The following is a 23258-nucleotide window of genomic DNA, read 5'->3' as shown; positions in this document are numbered from 1 at the left end:
TTTGTATTGATTGGAAACATGTGAGTCTTGAGTTTCCTCTTCCTTTTAAAGAACATTCCTTAGCTAGCATACCTAATTCCACATTCCATAAGAGTGTCATTGTGCTAAAGAATTAGGAAACCAACTGCTCTAAGATAAAGCTTCCTGGTCAATAATAATCTAGCCTATTGAGGTACATAATACTTCTCAATTAAACTTGTGTTAATTCAATATTAATTTTGTAATTAACTACAATTTCAATATCTGTGTACAGGGGGTGACTGAGAAAACTATTTGAGGTCCAATTAAATATATTTGTAAGGATCTCGACCAAGGTTCACAACTTCGATGATTAATACATTCATTTAGGCTAGAACCTCACTACAAAAAAATAATATATAAAAAAGGTAGTGAATAACGTCATGTCTAGACCCAAATCAACCAATGAAAGTCAAATCAGCATAATGTGGAACAACAATATATGCATTGAGTGGGTTGTCATAGAAAAGCTTCAGAATAAAATTCATGTCTAGAATTAAAAGACCTTAAAGAAAATTTATGCTTGTAACACAAATGGCCATTCAAAATTGAATATGATTACAATATGTGAAATAGCATTACGAGAACTTGTAATGCTCTTGTGAACATCGTGTTAATTCTTGTAAGAATCCCTAAGATGCTTGTTATACTCAAAATTTTGTTGAAATTGAATTAATTTTTATCCTGTCAGTTAATTGGCTTAGGGTGATATATGCTTCTTGGATGGAATAATGAGTTCGTGATTAACTCTATATTAAGATTCATAGCATCTTCTAGTTATCTGCAAAGGAAATTTATAAATTAAGCTAATGTCATATGGCTTGCTTGAGAAAGATGTCCGTGTTCTTATTGATAGGTACTAATGACTGTCCACATTTAGTTCTTCAATATCCTATTTGACAAGCTTTCCATAGACATTTCTTTGCCATACTAATTATTTTTGAAAACATATTTGAGTAGAAGCACTATAGTAGATACTACATGATGTTTTAACAAATAAAGTAATGGGTTAAAGACTATTATTTCCAAGATATTATGTCATAGTATTTTAATTGTAATGATCTTAGACTAATGATATTCTTGAAGGTAACTTTGACATGCAGCAAGAAAGACAACCTACAGCCAAGGCTATATTGTGCCTACAACCAAAGCCATAAATGCTCACAGCCAAAGCCACTAGTGCACATAGCCAAAGCCATGGATGCTTATAGCCAAAGTTATGAGTGTTCGCAGCCAAAGCAATGAGTACATGAAGTCAATGATCACAATTGTTTACAACTATTCACCAGAAATAGCTTCTTTGCAGTTTTTGAGAAATACTAATAAAGCAAAAAATAACATCTACTAGTTGGTAGACATAATGGCAACTCTCTAGCAATTGAATTTAATTTCATACATGCACATATCTAATTTAATGTCATACACGAACATATCTAATTTAACGTCATACATGAACAAACATATAATATAAAATGATAACCAGTAATGTCATATACATTAACAAACACATAATATATTATGATAACCAATAATGTTGTATATGAACAAACATATAATATATTAACCAATAATGTCATACATCAAATAAATGTCATACATCAAATATAGAATGTCATATGTACATCAAATGTATGTCGAATATGTCTCTCTAATGCCTATATATACATGGGGAAGGAAACAAGTCTCTCTCTATATGTATGTATCGAATATCTCAACTACATCTTTTCCTTCCCACGAGGGAAAGGAAACAAGTCTCTCGACGTCCTCTATCGTCGTGTGGAGGGAGACAGTGGAGATGACGGGGCCCTCCTGACACGCTCACTTGACCTCTTGTTGAGGCTCTTCTCCAGGTTCAATTGATACAAAGAAAGTAGATATGAATCAATATTTATTATATGTTGAAATCAAATATATGTACACACAAAATCAATTATTTTCTTACCGCCAACAAATAGTCACTCTGTAAGTCCACCTCAAATGCTCGTGGACGATCAAGCGTGACAAGACCCTACAGCAATTCAATAAATATAATCACTTATAAATAACATTAGAAATTTTGAGATTAACTATTATAAACAACAACTAAAACAAAGAAAATTCTTTCATACCTCCGTCAGTGGTTGTGAGCTAGCCACAGCTGCGGCCACTCCACTATCAACAGACTGTTGCAGATGAGGAGGTGTGTCCGACATCATGAGATGCATGTAATACAATACATGTTATATCTAACATGAAACATGGAATAAATATAATCAAATGAATTAAATTAACATTAAACAATTGTACTTGTGTGAAGCTTGTATGATGTCTCTGCTCTGTGTCTGTGGTAAAGGTTGAGGGTCCTGTGGAGAACTGATGCACATGCATAATTTTTTTTGTCAATCCTTAATATGATTACGTAATAAATATATGTATTAATTAAAATGATTAAATTGATACATACCTCAGGACTCGTCGAAGGGACAAAAAATGGGCCTAGAGGATCGCTGCTAGGCCTAGCAACACTTTGACCCTAAATTTTGAACAATGTCAATAAATGCTAATTAATTAATCATTCACTATACATATGAAATGTGATCAAATTATTAATTTACCTGTGTGTCAATGCCAAATGTCTCGTTCAGGAACTCATCGATGACAAGCCCATCATCCACACCATCTCTGGCATGAGTGCCAAATGTGCATAGGGATCCGCATGAAGTGCACATGTGACCATGACGCATAGAAGGCTCCCCCTCAACTAATGGGCTGGTGGAATGGATGAGGGTCTATGTCAAAGCATTAATGGTCCCTAGAGTGTTGGCCTCTACATGTTCCTTCACAACTAAAGGAACAATCACATGCTAGTGCTGTGGATGGACCACAGGTGCCCTAACTACATTAGGGTCACGACGTGCTCCTGGCCTCTCAAATGATGACCCCCCACCTCTACCCTGGGAGTCTAACATATCAAAATAATTGGGGATCTCCCCAAGGATAAACTCACAATATAATTTCTTCAAAAAATACATGGGGACCTCGTGATTGTTGCAAGGAGGGGCATCAAAAACCATCCACCATCTATCCCAAAAATTATTTCTAATAGCATCGTGTATGCACCAATGGATGGGGAATCGTTTAGCACCCTCTCTAATAGTATTTGGCTCACCGGGTTTTCTAAATAATGCACATATACTACCTTTTGATATTTCTTTTTTTTTAACATCTTCATATGACAATTTATTTGTATAAAATCTTTTTTGTTCATCCCTCTTAGCCCACCAAATATCTAACTGACCACTAGCTGAGGCTATCTGAGTGTTAATGGATTCGAGGGATGATGCCAATTGAGCCCTCATTGGATTGGTTTGTCCGAATTCTTTCAACCGAGCAATGAGTCTTTCTAATTCAGTTTTGCCTCTCTGTATTTCATTTCTTATATTTTCTTGTGTGCCTGGCAGAGTTCTTGCAATTGGTTCGGGCTTTGGAATTTGTTGTTCTTCTTAAGGAGGGTTTTGATTTTGAGGTTCTTGAGGGTTTTGTGGATTTTTCGGTTGATTATGGACATTTCCTGATAAAAAATCAATTGAAATCCAACTAAATAAACAAATCTAAATGAAATTTGTAAAAACCCTACAAAAAAATATCAAAAACCAATAAAACAATATGGAAAACATATTAAACAATGCAAAGTTAAGTTTATATAACTTACCTCATCGTCGTGGGTGTGCTCGTTGTCTTGGATTTCGTTGGTGAGGAGGCATTTTGGAAAATGGTGGTAAATTTTTGCTGCCAAACCCACGTACGCGCTGTTGGAGAGCCAAAAAACAAAATGAAAATGATGGGCCGCGGGTCTGCAACCCATCATATAACTTTTTGGACATCAGAATAGCGCGTACGCGCTATTGAAAATTAGAAAAAAATAAATAAAATAACTTGTCATCTTTTTGGCACCACAACTCGATGCATATGCCCATGTCCACCTTTTTTTTATAACTATTGATATACTTAATAAAATTCAAAATAAATTACATATTTTAGTGTTCTATACTTGACTCTACACAAGTTTGAAAAAAAGTGTTTTCATCTTTGATTATTTTGGTGTAAATTATGCTTAACACACGAACATGCATTGCAATTTTGGGATATGGTCATTTCAAAATATTATTAAAATAAAAATACTTATCAAAAAATTATAAATAATACACATCTTCTAGATATCACTCTTACCTATCATCATACCAAATAGATTTTTAAAAATACTAAAATAACTATGTATTTTGTGCAACCCACAAAAACAACTATGTTATAATTTTCTAAAAAAATTAGGAATAGTTTTTCATGCAAACAGGGTTTGACCCATTTAATATTATATGTTTTAAATTTTTATAGTAGTTTAGAAACTACATTCATAGTACTAGAATTTTTACTTTTTAAAATACTTGGCATTTTGAGTGGGTAGCCCTCAAATGTCTCTTCAAAGTTTAGGTGTACCTAATTTCAGAAAAAAGGTGTGCACTTATACCCCATTTTTATTCACCCTCTGAGTGCACTTACCCATCATGTTAGACAACCTTGGAGGGAATATAACAGAGGAGAAAGTTGAAAATCTCAGTTCAGTAAATAAATTTATGGTGTGGATTTCATAATGATTGAACTCCATGGAACTCCTTGTTCCATGTGTCAAACAACATTTTTGTTGAATTTGTGTTTAAAGAGAATTTTGATTCAATGACCATAATATATATTTAGATCATAGAACATTTTTGTTGAATTTGTGTTTAAAGAGAATTTTGATTCAATGACCGTAATATATATTTAGATCAAAGAACATTTTTGTTGAATTTGTGTTTAAAAAGAATTTTGATTCAACGACCATAATATATATTTAGATCAAAGATAAGGAGACTCAACATTACTAGTGTTATAGAATGAGATGTATATTCGTATGTGGGAGCCATAAACACTACATAAAGAAAAAGATCAATCCTATGAAATTTCAACCCTATATTTTGTAGAGCCACAATTGTCATCAAGACATGCATATGAAATGTGCCGACCAATACTAATAAATGGTAAGGTTATTTTCAAAATTTGAGGTAGTATAATGCACAACATTATGAAGAAAATAAGAAGGCTTCAAATTCAACTTGCAAATAATTTTGAAATGATTGAAGAACATTTTTATTTTATATAATTAAGACACTAATGTGGGATTCATTATATTGATCCATTTGTGTTAATACATGCTCTAATGAGGCGGTGGTCATAGGAAAGAGACCCTAGAAAGACATGAAATACACTAGGTAGTATAATGGGGCCTTGGTAATAGAATATGTGAGAATGCCGAGTTGGGATTGCCACATTAAAAAAAACTATCTGGAAAACTTTGTTTAAAGTCTCGCAATCTCATCCAAAATATTATTTGAGAACTTGAAGGAAATTGACTATATTTTGATTGGAGAGACTAGGTAGTATTATAGGGCCTTGGTAATAGAATATGTGAGAATGCTGAGTTGGGATTGCCACATTAAAAAACTATCTGAAAAACTTTGCTTAAAGTCTCGCAATCTCATCCAAAATATTATTTGAGAACTTGAAGGAAGTTTCCAAAATATTATTTGAGAACTTGAAGGAAGTTGACTATATTTTGATTGGAGAGATTTATCATTGCTTGCTGTAATACCTTGAAGGAAGTGATCTCTAGGCTGTATAATACTTTGATTGGACGTATTAATCGTTGTTTAGTGTATTGACTTCAAACATGGGAAAACTCGTGCTTAGCAGAAACTGCACTGCAAGTGGCAACTCAATGTATTTTCAATTGTCTGCTCTATTAACCACAATGACTTGCATAATGTAAGTGGCGAGTCAAACATGGTAGAACGTGCTATATTTAAACTAGAATGTTTTTTCGTTTGGCAAATTGAGAGACAATTATGATGTTTAAGGATAGCCCTTGTCTATATAATCATCACCATTGTATACCATCTTTCTACAGAAAAAAAGGCATGGATATCCTAAGTAGCAATGGCTTAATCATTGCTGCAGCTTTTGTGGTCCTCTTTGTTATGATTAGGAAATGTTTGCTCTCAAAGGCTTCGCATGCTAATCTTCCTCCGGGGAGCTTTGGATGGCCTCTGCTGGGAGAGATGCCCGAGCTTATTCTCTCTGCCAAAATGAACAGGCATCGAGACTTTTTTGAGCAGAGAATGAAGAGATATGGAGGAGATATCTTCAAGACTTTCATGTTTGGACACCGGACGGCCGTCTTATACAGTGCTGAGGGCAATCGATTTCTCTTCAACAATGAAAACAAGCTCTTTGAACACTACTGGCCCGATTCGGTTAAAATGTTGTTTGGGAACTCTTTGCTTGGCAAAGTTGGGGAGGAGGCGAAAGATGTAAGGAAGATGTTGATGACATTTTTGAGGCCACAAGCTCTGCAAAATTTTGTCTGCAGAGCAGACACCATTGTTGAGAAGCATGTGAAGAGCGAGTGGCTTGAAAAGCAGCAAGTGGAGGCCTTTCCTCTCATCAGGCGCTGCATTTTCGCTGTGGCTTGCAGTCTCTTCATCAGCTTGGATGATGACACTGAAATATTAGAATTGTATACCCACTTTGAAGAATTGGTGAAGGGAATGATGCGAATTCCCGTTGATCTGCCGGGAACACCATATCGGAAAGCCATGAATGCAAGGCGTCATCTTGGCCGAGTACTCGGAAAGCACATCCAACGGAGGAGAATTGATCTGGCGAATGGGTCCGCTTCGGGAGCAGAAGATCTATTATCCTTCCTTCTCTACAATGGAAATACACTTACGGACGAAGACATTAAGAATAACATCATACTACTCTTAGAGGGCGGTCAAGACACAAGTGTTGCCACTGTAGCGTTTCTGCTCAGAAATCTGGCTCTTAATCCTCACTGCTACACTCAACTTTACCAAGGTAAACCATGATTTTCTTCATAAATTTATCAATCTTTCTCTTTCAATTTTCAAGATTGATAAGCTGTGGGAAAAGGCTCATATGAGTACAGAATCGTATTTTGTTTTGTTTTGTTTTGTGTGATGGTAGATTGACGATGGTTATAAAATATGATCTGAAATCAACCCAACAAAATGAAAGGGTTTAAACATCATACATTAAAGTTTATTTCTCATTCTTAGGGTCTGTTTGGTTGTGGGAATAGGAATAGCTATTTTGGAATACTTATTTTGGAATAGAAAATGGGGCTACGTATTCCTATTCTCTGTTTGGTTCAGCCAATATTTGATGGAGAATTTGCGGACCCCAAAATTTATGTTTTCTAAAATAAATAAAACTAGAATAGGAATACGTATTCCAATAACACCTATTTGGGTGGAATTGCAAAACCTCATTTTTGGGCCAAAATTGGAATACGTATTCTCATTTTACTTCGTATTCCAATTCCAATTTGGTGCATCCAAACGAAAAATTCAAAATTTTAAGAATTTACATATGTCTATTCCCCTTGTATTCCCATTGGCAAACATGCCCTTAAGGTTTATTTCTAGACTAAAAGTGTTAAATAGTTAAAGTTGACTTATTTTTTCCTATATTAATTTTTCTCTTAGTGTGTGATGTTTAAGGATAGCCTAATAAAACTAAATCGTATTATCATGAATTGGAGATATTTCTTATCTTAAATGCCTTAATACTTTTGTTTAAACTACCTATAACAGAGCAAATGGAGATTTTTAGGGCAAGAAAAGGGCATGAACTAAAGTGGGAAGACATTCAAAAAATGAAATACTCATGGAGAGCAGCCCAAGAGACATTGCGACTTCAGCCTCCAGCTCCAGTCTCATGGCGGAAGTGCATTCAGGATATCTCCTATTGTGGATACATCATTCCCAAGGGATGGAAGGTAGGTGTTAGGTTTTTATAATTTAAGCCAACATTGAAGGCATTTAGCTTATAATCTAGGTATATTTTTAAAAATCAATATTTCTAATCACATTCTATAATCTATAGTTAGGATAAATAACTAGAGAATAGAAAATAAGGAGTCTTACATGAAAACAATAGTCTTACACATATCAATAAATTATGTACTTATGTTTTAGTTAGAATATTGTCTTTATACAAGCTTTATTATTTTCTATTTTCTTGTTCTTGATTTTGATGACGGATTATGTTATATGATCCAAAATGTTGATTCAAATAGATAAATATAATTAAAATCTAATAGTCTTCAAATATTATTCTTTTATTTTAGTTAAATTTCTAATAAATAATTCTACTATGCAGGTATGTTGGATAGCATTCTCAACACATGACAATCCAGAGCATTTTCCTAATCCAAGCAAGTTTGATCCATCAAGGTTTGAAGGAAGTGGACCACCTCCCTATACTTTTGTGCCATTTGGAGGTGGACCATGCATGTGCCCTGGGAATGAATATGCTCGAATGCTCATACTTGTGTTCCTTCACAATTTAGCAAAACATTTTGAATGGAATTTGGTGGATGTAGATGAAAAAATTATTGTTGATCCCATACCTCGACCTGCCCATGGACTACCTCTAAACCTCTTTCCCCATTCTAATAAATAAGCTATAAATATTCTAAAGCATATTTATCTATATTTTGGTTTGTTTTTATACTATTGATTATGTTCAAATGGACTTGAGAAAGACTTTGAATAAACTAGCAAGTACAATTCAATCTATCTATGACGACATTCATATTAATCAATAAGTTGTTAAAGATTAAAGTATATTTATCTAGTACTTATGTTGAAATATAATTCAATCTATAAAAGTACTTATAGTGATTGAATTTATATTGGTAATGCATATTTTCTTTAAAATAATAAAATGACTTATTTGTAATGTATAGTACTATAAAATGAGAAAGAATATTTCTTCAGTGTAATTTTTCTTACGAATATAAATATAATTTTAGATTAAATAATATATTTTTAATATTTCTATTTTTATTTACAAGTATAAATGTGAATAAATGTAATATTTGGCTATGAAGGTAGCCACCCAAGATTTAGAGGGAATAAAAAATACAATAACAAGAGAGATAATATGATAAAAATAAAACTGCTTCTCACCAAGAAAGAAACAAAATTATCTTGAATCATAATGACTTGTTTGGAATCAACTTGAATTGAATGGACTTTGATGAATATTAAATAAGAGATCTTGTGGTTATCAAGTCAAGGTGAGTACAAAGGAGTTAATGAGACAAGTACAAGTTATCCCTCCCCAGTAGAACTTGGTAGTGTTGAATTCCATTGAAGGTCCCAATAATGCCATTGAAGAGAAGCATGGGAGTCCCTTGGAAGATGACAATGCATCCTCTTTGGTTGTGGATGATTCTTTTGATTCTAATAAGAAGATTGAGGTATTGTAATCGAAGAGGGAAGACTTTCATGAGAATCATGTTCTTCATGGAGAAAAGTTCAATAATGGGAGTTCTAAGGAAGTAGTAGGTGAGGAAATGAATGTATCTATAGGGCCCCATGGGATGGTTGAGGTTGAGATGGTAGGATACCCTTCTTCGAATGAGATGATCTAGAATTTCCAAGTGGTGTTACTTGGATCACCAATCACCAGTCTGAAGGTAGCAGTGAACTTTGTGGAGGTAGGTGTCTAGTCTTGGAGGTCCTCTAATCCTTCAAAGGTCCTTTCTTAGGTTCCTAAAATGTTTTTATCATTTTTGGGTCAAGAGTTTGAAGCTTTGGTAAAGTTGGACTCTTTGATCTCTTCTTCTGATCAACCATGGCAGTTTGTGAACCATAAGAAAGATTTTAAGTAGCAAATTCCAATTTTTATCAATAAAGTGACCAAGAATCTCATAAAATCAGACATGGGGGCAAGAAATTAGGCCCTAATAAGAAAAATTAAAAAAGGAGGCTTGGGAGTCATCTAGCAAAGAAGATTGTAGATAGGACCATCCAAGAGGTTTGCTGCCCCTGTTCTAAATGAAGATCATGTCCTAGAATATAAGGGGATTGAATGCCCTTCATAAGAAATATGTAGTGAGGAATGTGATTAGGGGTCATAAATTGGATGTGATGTTAATCCAAGAAACCAAAATGTCTAAGGATAAAGTTGAATTCATTTCTCTTTTCAAGAATGGAAAAGTGGCTGGGTGTTATTCTAAAGGAGCCTTAGAAGGTGTGGTGGTCTTTTGGAATAACTTTCTAATTCAAGGTGAGATTTTTTTGGCTGAAAATAATATCATTTTTATTAATTTTTCTCATATCGGGGATAATTTCACTGGGATTCTCTCTCATATGCAGTGAGCGTATGAGCCCCTTCTAACCCTCTTTTCTCCTGTCTGAGTCCTCCTACTTGTCTTAGTTTTCTTCCTTCTCAAGAACTCATTGGGCCTTGTTTTCTCTCCCTACTACCTTATCGAGGGGGCATCACATAGCCAAGTCTCTTATCTTTCTACTCAAAACTAGGGTAACTTTTTTTCTCTAAAAATATTCTTCACATCATCTATCTTCAAATTTTCTTTGAAGTAGTATTGTCACAAAACTATGTCAAAGAGGGGTAAAATATACACACCTAAATATGATTACATCATTTAAGTAATTCTATTTTGTCATCTCCTACAGGCATTGTTGATTAAATATTAAATATTAAATAAATGTATGCTATTCCTTGGTTAATTAATTAATTTAATTGACTATAGTTCAATTGATAAATTAAATGACAACCAAAATTATAATTATTAATTAAATCCCTATTCTTCTATTGAATTAAGTAAATGCATAATGTTTATTTAATTTAATCCCAAATTTACCTTTGATTAAATAATTATTTTTAAATTAAATCTTCAACCCCTAACACACACTTAACCCAATCCTAAATCCTTAGTTCTAACTCAATCTGACTCATTGACACATGCTAACCCATTTAATTAACTAATTAAACCATTTAATTATCCAACCCACTTGCACTTCTCTCATGCTCACTTGCCTCCTGGTCCCCCTCTAATATAATCCTAATCATTAGCCTAACCATTTGCACAACTTTAAGTATGGATTATGAAATCCTAAACCACACGAAAGTCAAATCCCCTCTTACATCCCCACCCACATGCATTGAATGCTCTTACAAAAACTTAAAGGCTTCTTAAACACCTCTTACACACTCCAAAGTTCCAAACCCCTAATAATTCCTTTTCCCCCCTCTTTCCTTCCATTTTTCTCATCCTCTCTCCTTGTGACACTTTTGGCAAGGCTATGGATTTGAGAAAGCATAATCCATGTGCTTCTCTCTCCTTGCATCCTACCCTCCCTCATCCTTCCTTCACTTTGCATCTTGAAGCTCCATTCCACTACCCCTTGGCCTATAAAATGAATCCCTCTCCCTTCACATTCATATCCACTCTTTATGCTAGTGTTATAATGCTCTTTTGAAGAATAAACCCATCAACCATACCCTTATCATGCTCAAATTCCTACTCATTTTACACTCAATTTTTGAATCCATTTAAATATTTGAAGCATACTTTGAGAACATGTACCTCCATCACTTGGACAAAGCTTTTTCATCTTGGAGCTACTTGAAGGAGTAAGGTTTTTCTTTGTTTGTTCTTAGTTCTATTTTGAAGGTCTCCTCATAAGTGTCAACCTAGTTGTTATTGTTTCTTTGCTTAGTCTTAGTATTCTTTAAAGTACTACATCTTAGGTGATACAAAGAGGTTATCAAGTTTAAAGCCTCTAACAAGCTCACTTTTAATAGGGTGAGAAAGATCTTAAAAAGTCTCACTTTAGTTCCTTTACTATAGGGTGACTCATTAATTAGTTGCAAAATACTTTTACAAGGTTACTCCTAACATGGTAAAGATCTTAATAGGTTCAAGTTAAATCCCTTAACTGAGTAACTCCTAACATGGTTTTCTCTTAACTAGGCATCATTTTGAGTTCCTAACATGGCCAAGCCTTTAACATGGGGCATTTCAGAAGAGTGCAAAATACTTTCATGGGTATTGATCCCCATTGTAATTTTTCCCTCTCACCAAGGGTTTCCATGATAGAAATCTTAGAGTTATTGTGTTACTTGTCTGAATTCTTTTATTAGCTATCTTAGTGTTAGTTTCACAAGTTAAATATTTGCGAAATGAATGGATAGATGATTAGATGTTATATCTAATATTGGTTTATCAATGTTGTTAAGTTGTGGTTAAAGTTTGAAGTTAGTGGATTACTAATTCACCACCCCTCCCCACCCCGATAATCTTGGACCTTAAGCATAATAACAATTACAAACCTTTTTTTTTTTTTTAATACATGAACTTAATGAATTGCATTAATAAAGATTAATGCAATTCACAAACCTTGACTAAGTTGCAACTTTTTTGAAAAGAAAAGAAAATTATCCCCTTTGTTATTAGTGACATGGATTTCTAACATAGATAAAAAAAGACCAAACCTATAGTTAATATAGGTTTAGTTAGTACGTGTTAGTGATTATCACTCTCCAAAGTCCTTGAAGAGTGCATGAAGCTAGTATATGTCAATGATTATTTCTTTGTTGGATTCCCACATGACCTTATATCTTGCTTGCAAAAGATGCCAAGGGTCACAACCCATGGGAGTTTTCCCCACCATCTTATTTGACACATGCTTTGTTCAAAAGATTACAAAAGAAGATTTTTTGGGTTTGAAGTCATTAATATGCAATGATGAAGATCAATGCTAATAGGTTACCTTTTCATGCATAGTGAGGACTCAATTATATGATAAATATGTTGTACAACCTAGTGGTTACAACTTATTGTGTTTGATTTGTTCTACTTATTGTTAGAGGCAAGAATTTTTTGTTGCAATGGGGGAAATATTTATTTGAGGGCTAGCCTTATTTAAGAAATGGATTTTTATAAATTTGAGATTATTAATTTTATGCAAGAAGAATAGTAATGTTTTTAGTGTTTGTATTAAGACTTGATACATTATTCAACTAAAATTCTTATTTATTTAGTTTGATCATACCATATCAGATAATGCTTTGATAAGCATTTCAATGTGCCTTTGACTATTGAATATATAAGGAATTCTTTGTCATGTGATTAGATTATCTTGTTCTTAGCTTCAACTCTTATAATTTTAATTTGTAGACTTACATTATTGGTTGAACAATTTGAATGATATCATGTGTTTGTAATGAAGGAAAATGGAATTAAGTACATAGTGTAATACTATGGAAGATTTGCATTACCTATTGAGTTTTTTCTTAAGGTTATTTAAATATGAGTATGTGTTAATGACTTTTTTACTTTGTTCTCACTTAAACAATGAAGTGATAGTGGTATTTTATGCTCAATTTATGAGATTTTAGTATTTCAGTATGTGTTTGTGATCTATTTATTTTTATCTCACTTTAACAATGAAGTGATGATATTTTTATGCTTATTTAATTCAAACATTCTATATATGGCCATTATATTTTGCATCCATCGTAAATAGAATGTTTGAATTAAAATATTCATAATAAACTCTAAAACTAAAACTTAGACAAAAAGGGAGGAAAAATAAGAGGGAAATCAATTCGTGGTGCCTTTTTGGTTTTTTGCTATTTTTTCTCAATAAGTTGTTGCTGCTTATTTCAGCACCCTCTTTTTGCACAACTTATTTTTCATTTTTAAGCAACAATTGCTCTAAAAATGATAAAAGAATCAAGGAAAAAATGATCTCATGTAGCTATTAGACTTATTTTGTTCAACATGCTAAGAAAATTTACTTCTTATTTAAACTACTAAATGATATTTTTAAATGAACTTATTTCTAACTCTCTTTTTTTTACAACTAATTTTAAATTCTTAAAAAATATATGGTCTACTAAAATAGAAAAGAATTCTAATTTATCCTCTTTCTTTTTTAAAATGAAAAATGTAAGAATACTTACATGCCAAATGAAGGGAAGTGCAACCTCCATTGATGGAATTAGATCAAACACTTCAAGCAAGGCCCGCGAAATGGAAGATAATGAAGAATATGTGAAAGAGTTGGTTATTAATCAATAAACTCCAAAGGGACACAAAAATTGGTATAGAACTTGTCAAGTTCAATCTTTGGAAATAACTATTTAAGATTATACTTGAATGACCCTTGTGTGCTTGATATAACCCCATATCTTATGTGGAATATTTTTGTATGCTTATCTTCTTAACAATTAAAAAGAGATTGTGAAGTTAAATAACATTGCATACTAATGAAATGGTCAACTATCTTCACATTGCTTCTTCTCTTCAATATCACATTTCCAATTTATGTACATAAATTATTATAAATAATTTTTTTTTGCTTATAGATTTTGCAATCTGAATTTATATACATTTAAGCAGTCACATAGAAACATGGAGTTACTGTTATGTGCCCCATCTCTAAACTTTCTAATAAATTAGTAATACATGCAAAAATCTAAAATTAGTAAACACATTTAAACAAATTGTATGTATGAAGTTCCAAATTGAGCACAAAATTGCAACTTTTCTATATTGGTATCTCATTATTTCAAATTTTCTAAATAAATTTTTACTAAATAGAAATTTTGAAAAAGGTCTGTCAAGTATAGGTGAAAAAACCTCATTTGGTGAGATTATACTTCAATAATAAAAAATTGGACTTTGGATTTGTCAAATTGGAGTGATTCTATTTCATTCAGACGTTCAACCGTTCAAAATAGAATTTGTCATGGCGGGGTTTTTAGTTGCTACGTGGTGATAAACCCAATGCCTAAATAAGTAGTTATAACTGATAACTGCTTCCACCATCCTCAAACATTTAATCCTGCAACCACAAGATAAATTCTGCACATTTTTCTGCTGCATTTACTTTTCCTGCGTTTATGCTCATGTAACGTGAGAACACCGTTTTCCTTTTGCTTTAAAACCCACTACTTCCTTTCATTGAAGCGTTCTTGTGCTTAACTGATTCGACCACATATCTATTCAAATTGGACGCATTTTGATTATTTGTTTAAAAAAAAAATTATAAACAAAATGGTTGGTCGCCCTCTACAGAAAACGCAAAAAGTAAAATTGTAAATATATATTAGAGAGAGCATTATTTCTTAGGTGGGTGGAGCATTCAAACATGGCGGTCCTTTCACTGACAGCATTTTTACTGTATTTCTGTTGGAACATGGCGGTCAGTTCAAATGGTAGGGGAATTCAATGTGTATTATCTTTTCATTTATTCAGATCTTGATCATTTGATAAGATTTTTGATATCTGGAATCTCCACTTACAGGGGCCTATGATTATGATACCTCTGGTTATACACAGGTATGTATGTGAAATCCTCTGCTAAGGCATTCATTTAGTCTGATGATAACTTTTTGGGTTCAATAGTCCGTAGTTTGATTCAGAGTAATTTTTTAATAGTGCGAGATATACCCAGCAGCACCTCTGTACAATGGAGGCATACTTGTCAATCCCGGTTTTGAAGATGGAATCCATGGTTGGACTGAATTAATTGGGAACGCAAAGTTACAAATAGAAACCCAAAATAATGGCAACAAATATATTGTGGCATCTAACCGCCAATTGACATATCATTCCCCATCACAGCGACTGCAAAATTTAAGCCAAGATGCAAAGTACACTCTCTCTGGTAGGTAATCAGTAGTACCATGCTATTAATTCTTGATTCATTGGCAATGAAAATGCACAAGTTTATTGTTTAAATTGTGCATTATGCTATTTTTTCTTTTTGATTATGGGACATTGGAACATTGAATGTGATATCAAATGTCCACATAAAATATACAGTTTAACCAGAAGCTTTGCATTAATTGATATCTCCATAAATTGAGGGATTCAGTGAACAGCATGGGTGCAGATCAGAGGAGCTGAAAACTCTGCATTGGTGAAAGCAATTGTGTCTATGGATGGTAGAAATTTCATTAGTGCTGGAAATGTCATTGCTAGAAATGGATGCTGGTCTTTCTTAAAGGGTGGTTTCGTTCCTGAATGGTCTCCTACTCATTCTAGGCTCTACTTTGAGGTTATTTACTTATCATGCCTCTCTTATCTATCATGTACAAGTGGAAGAAATTATTTGGTTAAAACATTAGGTTTTGCTGAGCCAAGTCAATCCAAAAAAAATGATCTTTAATTCTATGAGCCTATGTAATTTGGTTTTCCTCCCGGTAACTAATCCATCAATGAGTGGGAAAGCAGTTCAAAACACACTTTCAATGGAGCAAGTTTCAGGACTACGGCCCTGCCTCCAAAAAACAACTATTAAAAAAAGATGATTTGCACAAAGTTTCTACATATCTAGATAGATATTATAAAGAAAATTCAGTCTGCTGGTCTGTTCCACTCTCATGGGACAGTGGATATATGTATTGTTATATTAATCATGTCCTTACTTTTTGTTAATTTGCAGAGTAGCAATAAAGATGTTGATATTTTAGTTGATAGCGTCTCCCTCCAACCATTTACAGATGAAGAGTGGCTTCTACAGCAAGAAGAAAGAATTAGAACGGTAGTTACTTTCTCTTTAATGTTTCCATTAGATGGCCACTTCTATTAATTCAAAATTTATTTCATAATGACTCAAAATTTTATCTGATTTATCTTGATTCTATCGATTCCAACAACAGAAAAGGATGGGAAGGGTGGTTGTTCATGTCACAGACGTTCAGGGCAACAGGCTGGAAAAAGCAAACGTGGCTGTGAAGCAGAAATCAAGGAAGTTTCCGTTGGGTTCTGCCATAGCTCAGACCATTCTTGGAAATGAACTGTACCAGGTCATTATTAATTATGCGCTCTGATGTCATCATATCCACTCATAGATTTTGCGCAGTGTATATACATTATTGTCAGTTGAAATGTATTTTCTTTTGGGTGGGTGGAGGATTCTATATTATTTAGGAAGAATTTTAGGTATTGGACATGAGAAATTGGGAAGTAAGAATTTATTGAAAATTCAAACTTTACCAATATTTATTTGCATGGATTCATAGGTTTTGATAAATTCTAAAATCATGGGTGTGTGGGTTTTCATAAATTCTCAAGATCATGGGTATGCAGTTTTTAGTAAGTTCTAAAAACAGTTTCGTTTAGATATTATTTCAAATGATATATTGTCTAATCCATTAAATGTGTAAATAATGAAGTATACTATTCATGATTAAGATTCATTAAATTTACATTACCTGATTGTAAAATCTGATGAGTTAAGTATTGTTGGATTAATTCATTACAGAGATGGTTTCTGAAGAGATTCAATACTGGTGTATTTGAAAACGAGTTAAAATGGTACTTCACAGAGCCCAAACAGGGGAATCTCAATTACAGAGTTGCAGACCAGATGTTAGGCTGGTGCAATGCAAATGGCATTCCTGTTCGAGGGCACAATATATTCTGGGAGGACCCAAAATATGTCCCATTGTGGGTTACCAAACTGAACAATGAGGAATTGCAGAAAGCAGTCAATTGCAGAATAAATTCTGTGCTGAGCAGATATGCAGGCAAGTTCATCAACTGGGACGTCAGCAATGAAATGCTGCATTTCTCATTTTACGAGGACAAACTTGGCCCCAACGCTTCAGACGCCTTCTATCTGGCAGCCCAGAGACTCGATCCTTGCACGCCCATGTTCATGAACGACTATAATATCATCGAGACCAGTCACGACTCTCAGTCGACTGTCGATGCCTACATTGAAAAGCTTAGGAAAATCAAACACTCTGGAAGAGTTATGGAAGGAATTGGACTCGAAAGCCATTTCGGCAAGCCAAATTTGCCATACATGAGAGCAGTTTTGGACAAATTGGGCACTCTTGGCCTACCCATTTGGCTCACTGAAGTTGATGTTAACAGCAATTTTGATCATAAAACACAGGTATGATCTGTGTGAATTGTATTGTTGTGTTTTCAGATTTTGAAATTTTGATAAAATGCATTTATAAGAATAAGGGTTTTCAATTTTGCAGGCCACATATCTAGAACAGATATTGAGAGAAGGATTTGGTCATCCAGCGGTGGAAGGAATAATAATGTGGAGTGCTCTTCACCCGAATGGGTGTTATAGAATGTGTTTGACTGACTACAACATGAGGAATTTGCCAGCAGGAGAAATAATTGACAGATTACTATTCCAGGATTGGATGACCAATGTGGAAGGTGAGACTGATAAAAATGGTTCCTTCAACTTTCAAGGATTTTATGGGGATTATGACTTGTTCGTCTCTCTTAACGGGAAAACTGCTACACAAGCCATGTCTGTGTATCAGGATAACGGAATTCAACATCTGTACGTTCAGGTTTAGAACAACAAATCATTGATCTTCTGATTTTTGTATGGCATGGAGGTAAAATATTGCTTGCTTCCTTTTGCTTGTGAACGCCCTGTTGTGATGTCAAGTGGTTGTTGATTTTGTAATCAATTCTGCTGTGGCACTGGCTTTTTGTAATATACTGTTGAGCTACTTTGAACGGATTGAGTGGAAGAAACTACGAAATGATCGTTTGTGAATAAAGGAATATTGTCTTTAATCCAAGATATCATATGTGTCAGTTTCCATTAATAATAGGGAAATACTATTTTTATATATAGAGAATGAAAATGTTTTTGAAATTAAAAGCGACCAAAAACAAGGGGGTCGGCCCTTAACAGTTAAAAGGCTGGTAACAGGAGTACCAGCAGGCAAAGACTTATACCCTAAACCAGAAAGCTACCAGAAAGCTAGAACCAGAAAAGAAACAACCTAGCTACTAACCACATAGTCCATAAAGGCACCCAAGCCTAATAAAATCTTAAATACAGCTGATTACCAGCAAAACCATAACTGCCATAAAAGTATATAAAGTCTTTTGATCCTTAGATCCCCATAACTGAACAGAACAAAGAAAGACTTAGATTTCTTTTTTCTCTTTTCCCCTTGCATGAAGTAGAATTTGGGCCCAGTCATCGGCAAGAAACTTGAAGAGTAATTTGTTGTCCTTCATGTCCAAGCCAGCTTCCTCCTTCTCTTGTGCCAGCAATTGGAGGGTAGTAGCAGTAGCATGGGTAATTTTAAGTCCAAATTTGGAGAAGGTGAAAAATCCCTCCTCCAAAGCTTTGACCCTTTCCTTCAGGTTCATGAAATGCTCCTCCACCGCCTCAGTCTCCTCTTTATGCTCCTCGACCTTCTTTGCAGCAACCTCCTTCATTTTCTGTCCCTGTGGTTTATCCTGCAGCACCTGTGGGTTAGAGGAGATCTTCGAATTTTCCTTAACAGGGGAAGAAATGGTAATTGGAGAATTATCCTTTTTGCTCATCTCATCACAAAAAGTAATAGGTTTAAGTGAGAAGCTGGCTGAAACATGGGTTGTCTTAGTATTCATTTCTTTGTCGTCTACACTTGAGTTTGAGTATCATCCATCAAAATGTTCCCAAAATTGAAACTTTTTTCCCCCTCCTCATTATCTTCATCCTTTTTGGAGTTGGAAATATTTTCCTCCTCCCTTCTATCATTGTTATTGCCTAAGCTATCTTCTTCAACTTCCTCAACAGGGTATCTGATGGACTTCTGCTTAACCCTAGCCTAGGACTGAGCTAACCTACCATACCTTCTTCTTGCTTTTCCCCCAATATCCTCACCAAAATCCTCTCCAACAACCTCCACCACCTTATCAACTTTAATTTTCTTGTTTCCCTTTTGTTTTAGGGCTATGTCAAGTTTTTTCTTTTTCTTAGTATCCTTGCTAGGAGATGGCCTAGGAGTATAGATTTTCGTCCCCGTATTGGAGCTCGGGGGGGAAACCAGACTATGGCGAGGGTTAGAGAATGAAAATGTTATTTAGTATTATGGTTTAAATATTATGGGTGACTAACATAATAAAATTAGGTATTGAGACTTCAATTTTTTAAATAAAAAAATGTCGGTGAGATACCCTCTAAAATGGTATTCATTGCCTTGTTGTTGTTAGAATATTGACACTATATAGTTTTGATCTTAGTTTCTATTATTCAAGACTCACCAAAATGTAATAGTCTTGAAATTGGAGTACACACAAATATAGAAGGAATATCAAGATTCCATAACAAAATAAATTTGGGAACTTTTTAATGTAAAAGTTCTTAAGATTTTGCTTCTCATTTCCCTTTAGAGAAGGAATTACAATAGTGTTATGAAAGAAATAGAAATTGAGTGATAGGAACTTGTAAGATGGAATCTACAAACTCTAAAAATTTGGAAGTCTTCAGTCAAGATAGACTTGGGAGGTCGAAGTCGAGTTGGGAGGTTGAGGTAGAAACTATAACAAATGAAGAATAGTGCATGAAAGTGATCTCCTCTTTCATGGCTAAATCCACTTGGTTGTTTTCTTTCTTGAATACTCTTGAAAATGAAAGGGCTAATTATACAACACATGAAACTAATTAAAACTTAGACAAACTATTTCTTTCTTGAAGACTCTCAAAAATGAAAGGCCTGATTATACAACACATGAAATTAATTAAAACTTAGACAAACCAAGAGGTGTTAACTTCTAGGAAAAGCATTTAAATTATGATTCTTGTGATTGGAGGCATAAGAATTAATGTTAACTTAGAGTTTTTCAAGCAAGTTTAGAAGAGGGAAAATGACCTTGATTTAAGTAATTAAATGCAACATAAATTAATGAGGGTTAAAATGATCTCACAAGGGAAGTGTCATTTTAAGACAATATATTTAGCCCCCACTTTGGGGGGAGTGCAAGACAAGTCATACTCACAATAAATGAAGAGAAAGAAGAAGAGAGTTATGATAGTAATAAATTATAAAGAGATAAGATGTCACCAAGTTTTAAGGCATAAGCCTCCAAACTAAGGATCTCAACTCCACATTCGTGCATAAGGGAATGGAAACAAAGAAAAAAGGAGAAATGTGAAAGTTAAAACAAATGACACATAAAGATCACTTAAACCCATTAGGGATTGATTGTAATAAAATTAAAAATCAAAATGTATAAGTACTGTACAAGGGAGGTTGTATGTAAGCCCACCTCTTTATGATGGCTATATAGTAGACATTATAAAGAAGATAATCAAGGATAGAGTTACTTCTTTTAACAAGAAAATATCCTTAAAAAAATGTATGCCACAATGTTATCTAAGCTTATATGTTGAGAAAATAGGTAACTGTAAAAGGATATGCCACTTATAAGAAGATACCCTTGAAAAGAAGAGATCTTTTTTACAAGACATTTACCTTCAAGAGGAGCATCTAAACTATGAGAATTTCCCTTAGGGAAAAATTCACCCAAGAACTAAGAACTCAAACACAAGCACAACTATAGACTAGAAAGGAGTATGATCATAATAACAATGTATTGAATTCAATGTATGCATTAAGAGTACACTAGGAGTGCCTGTATATAAAGGCCTCTGAGATGCATCTAGAATGCCTTAGAATTAGCATCATGATAAGTCATACAACCATGCACATGTCCACTAGATATGGGTTATCCTTGATTAAGCATGAAAGTAAGTGCGATGATGAGAGGATAAGCCTACAAGGGTGTAACACACAAATCAGTGTTGCAGACAACATGTGCTAAAAAGGGAGTGTGAATAACTGTGTTGTCTAGATGACAACTCAGTGAATGATGCAAACTCTAGTGTTGTAGACACCATGTGCTAAAATAGAGTTGCGTACTTCTATGTTATCAACATGACAACTCAAAAAGGTACGCAAACTCCTAAGTGTCTCACAAAATAAAATAATAAAATAATGCATTAACCTAAGTAAACTTAAGTAAGTGTAAATATTAAATATGTATTTACACCAACATAAACAAAGATCTAATAGCTTCAAGACAAAAGGGGGTAGGGGAGGGGATGCACCCAATTAGCCCTTTATTTCTAGGTAAAATAAGGATTCTTGGAATCATAAAGTAAGGGAATATGTTAATGATGAACATAGTTTTAAAAATAAATAAGAGACAATGATTAAGGATTGTCACCTCTTGTGTAAGAGAGAATCTCAATCAAAACAAAATTTCTTATAGAATATCACATGATAAAAAAATATCATAGTACTAAGGAAAGTAGACAAATATAATATACCTTGAATAATAGTTACCTTGTAATAGATACATAATTCCAAGCAACATAAATTGTAACAAGAGATATTTCCTAAAACATGCATATATGTTAGAAAAAATATCACATATAAAGTAAACAAGGCATCAAGGAAAGAAAGAGAATAAGGATAAGTTATGGATGATCATGAATGATAAACATGACCCTTCAAGAAAAGTAAAGAATTTGTTAAGTAGAAACATTCATGTCTTGCATGAAACAAAGTATCACATGCCAAAAAGAAGGATGTATCATAAAATAATAAAAATCCATAAATAGATGAAAAGAAAGATGGAAGGATTCCATGTTAGACTTACTTAGTGGTCATCTCAAGCATATACAAGATATTAACTTCCAATTAAGAAGGACATCATAGTATAAAATACAAGAACAACAAATAGATAATGAATCCTTGAGAGAAATGAGAAATAATATCCAATATATGCCCTAAGTGATAGATATTTTATTATAAAGATGCACTTTCAAGAAAGCATAAGGTTGCAACATGGAATATAAATATCTTTGTATTAATAACAAATCCATGCAAGAAAGAATACCAAACTATAAAGGAATACATGTTCATAGGGGATATATTAGATGCATTAAATAAGAAAAGAAGACAAGGACACATTATGCTTTCATAAGTGGTTTCTGTTTATACTAGATGTGGTTTTAAGTAAACATAAGATTTCTCTCATGATGTTAATTCTTCTATAAAAAAATAAATGTATGCAAGAGAGGATGGCATCATATAAAAAGAAAACAAACTGGTCAAGGAGAAAATAGATCCTATGAGATAGATAAGACAATGAAATAGGGTCCTTTCCCCCATGTGAGTAAATAAGGAAAAGGACTATTATGTTTCTTGCACATGATGGCGATGATGATCTCACAAAGATCAAGCTAGCAATGTCTCATAGTGAGGAAGGAGAAACATAATAGGAATGTAGATGTACTAGGTAGAATTATTATGAAAAGATACCATTATGTACTGTCTTAAGAAGTGTACACTTGCTTTGTAAGACCTTTTATCCCTCTTTATTAGGCCCATTTTAACAATCTCCTAGAATATGGATACATTTATGATCAAATTACACTTTTTTCTTGATTTTTTGACTTTTTCCAAGTTTTTTTTCTCTACCCCAAGATTCCAGAAGAAACTTTGATGTGAAAAATCCCCTAGGTAAGGGTCAGGGTTGTCTTGTACTC

At 33.7% G+C, this 23258-nt stretch overlaps 2 protein-coding genes across 2 annotated transcripts; both read left to right on the top strand.

Annotated features, from left to right (window-relative positions):
• Nucleotides 1-6008: 6008 nt before the first annotated feature.
• On the top strand, nucleotides 6009-8577 carry LOC149531196 (cytochrome P450 716B2-like). Its single transcript, XM_089811079.1, has 3 exons — nucleotides 6009-6948; nucleotides 7707-7891; nucleotides 8275-8577. The coding sequence occupies exons 1-3, from the start codon at nucleotides 6009-6011 to the stop codon at nucleotides 8575-8577; spliced, it is 1428 nt and encodes a 475-aa protein (XP_089667205.1).
• Nucleotides 8578-15086: 6509 nt separating this feature from the next.
• On the top strand, nucleotides 15087-18506 carry LOC149531195 (endo-1,4-beta-xylanase 5-like). The gene is made up of 8 exons (XM_089808301.1): nucleotides 15087-15153; nucleotides 15243-15277; nucleotides 15377-15605; nucleotides 15823-15998; nucleotides 16386-16484; nucleotides 16603-16749; nucleotides 17208-17846; nucleotides 17938-18506. The coding sequence occupies exons 1-8, from the start codon at nucleotides 15087-15089 to the stop codon at nucleotides 18271-18273; spliced, it is 1728 nt and encodes a 575-aa protein (XP_089664427.1). The 3' UTR covers nucleotides 18274-18506.
• The last annotated feature ends 4752 nt before the right edge of the window (nucleotides 18507-23258 follow it).

The sequence above is a fragment of the Cupressus sempervirens genome, chromosome 11 (genome assembly GCF_028749045.1).
Source record: "Cupressus sempervirens isolate cs-2001-9-10 chromosome 11, ASM2874904v1, whole genome shotgun sequence".
NCBI lineage: Eukaryota > Viridiplantae > Streptophyta > Pinopsida > Cupressales > Cupressaceae > Cupressus > Cupressus sempervirens.
This window is presented reverse-complemented; position numbering and strand designations above follow the sequence as displayed.

Coding starts and splice junctions, on each gene's coding strand:
- LOC149531196 (XM_089811079.1), top strand. CDS start 6,009: ATGGATATCCTAAGTAGCAATGGCTTAATCATTGCTGCAGCTTTTGTG. Junction 6,949..7,706: donor CTACACTCAACTTTACCAAG/GTAAACCATGAT, acceptor TACCTATAACAG/AGCAAATGGAGATTTTTAGG. Junction 7,892..8,274: donor TCATTCCCAAGGGATGGAAG/GTAGGTGTTAGG, acceptor TCTACTATGCAG/GTATGTTGGATAGCATTCTC.
- LOC149531195 (XM_089808301.1), top strand. CDS start 15,087: ATGGCGGTCCTTTCACTGACAGCATTTTTACTGTATTTCTGTTGGAAC. Junction 15,154..15,242: donor CATGGCGGTCAGTTCAAATG/GTAGGGGAATTC, acceptor CTCCACTTACAG/GGGCCTATGATTATGATACC. Junction 16,750..17,207: donor TTGGAAATGAACTGTACCAG/GTCATTATTAAT, acceptor AATTCATTACAG/AGATGGTTTCTGAAGAGATT.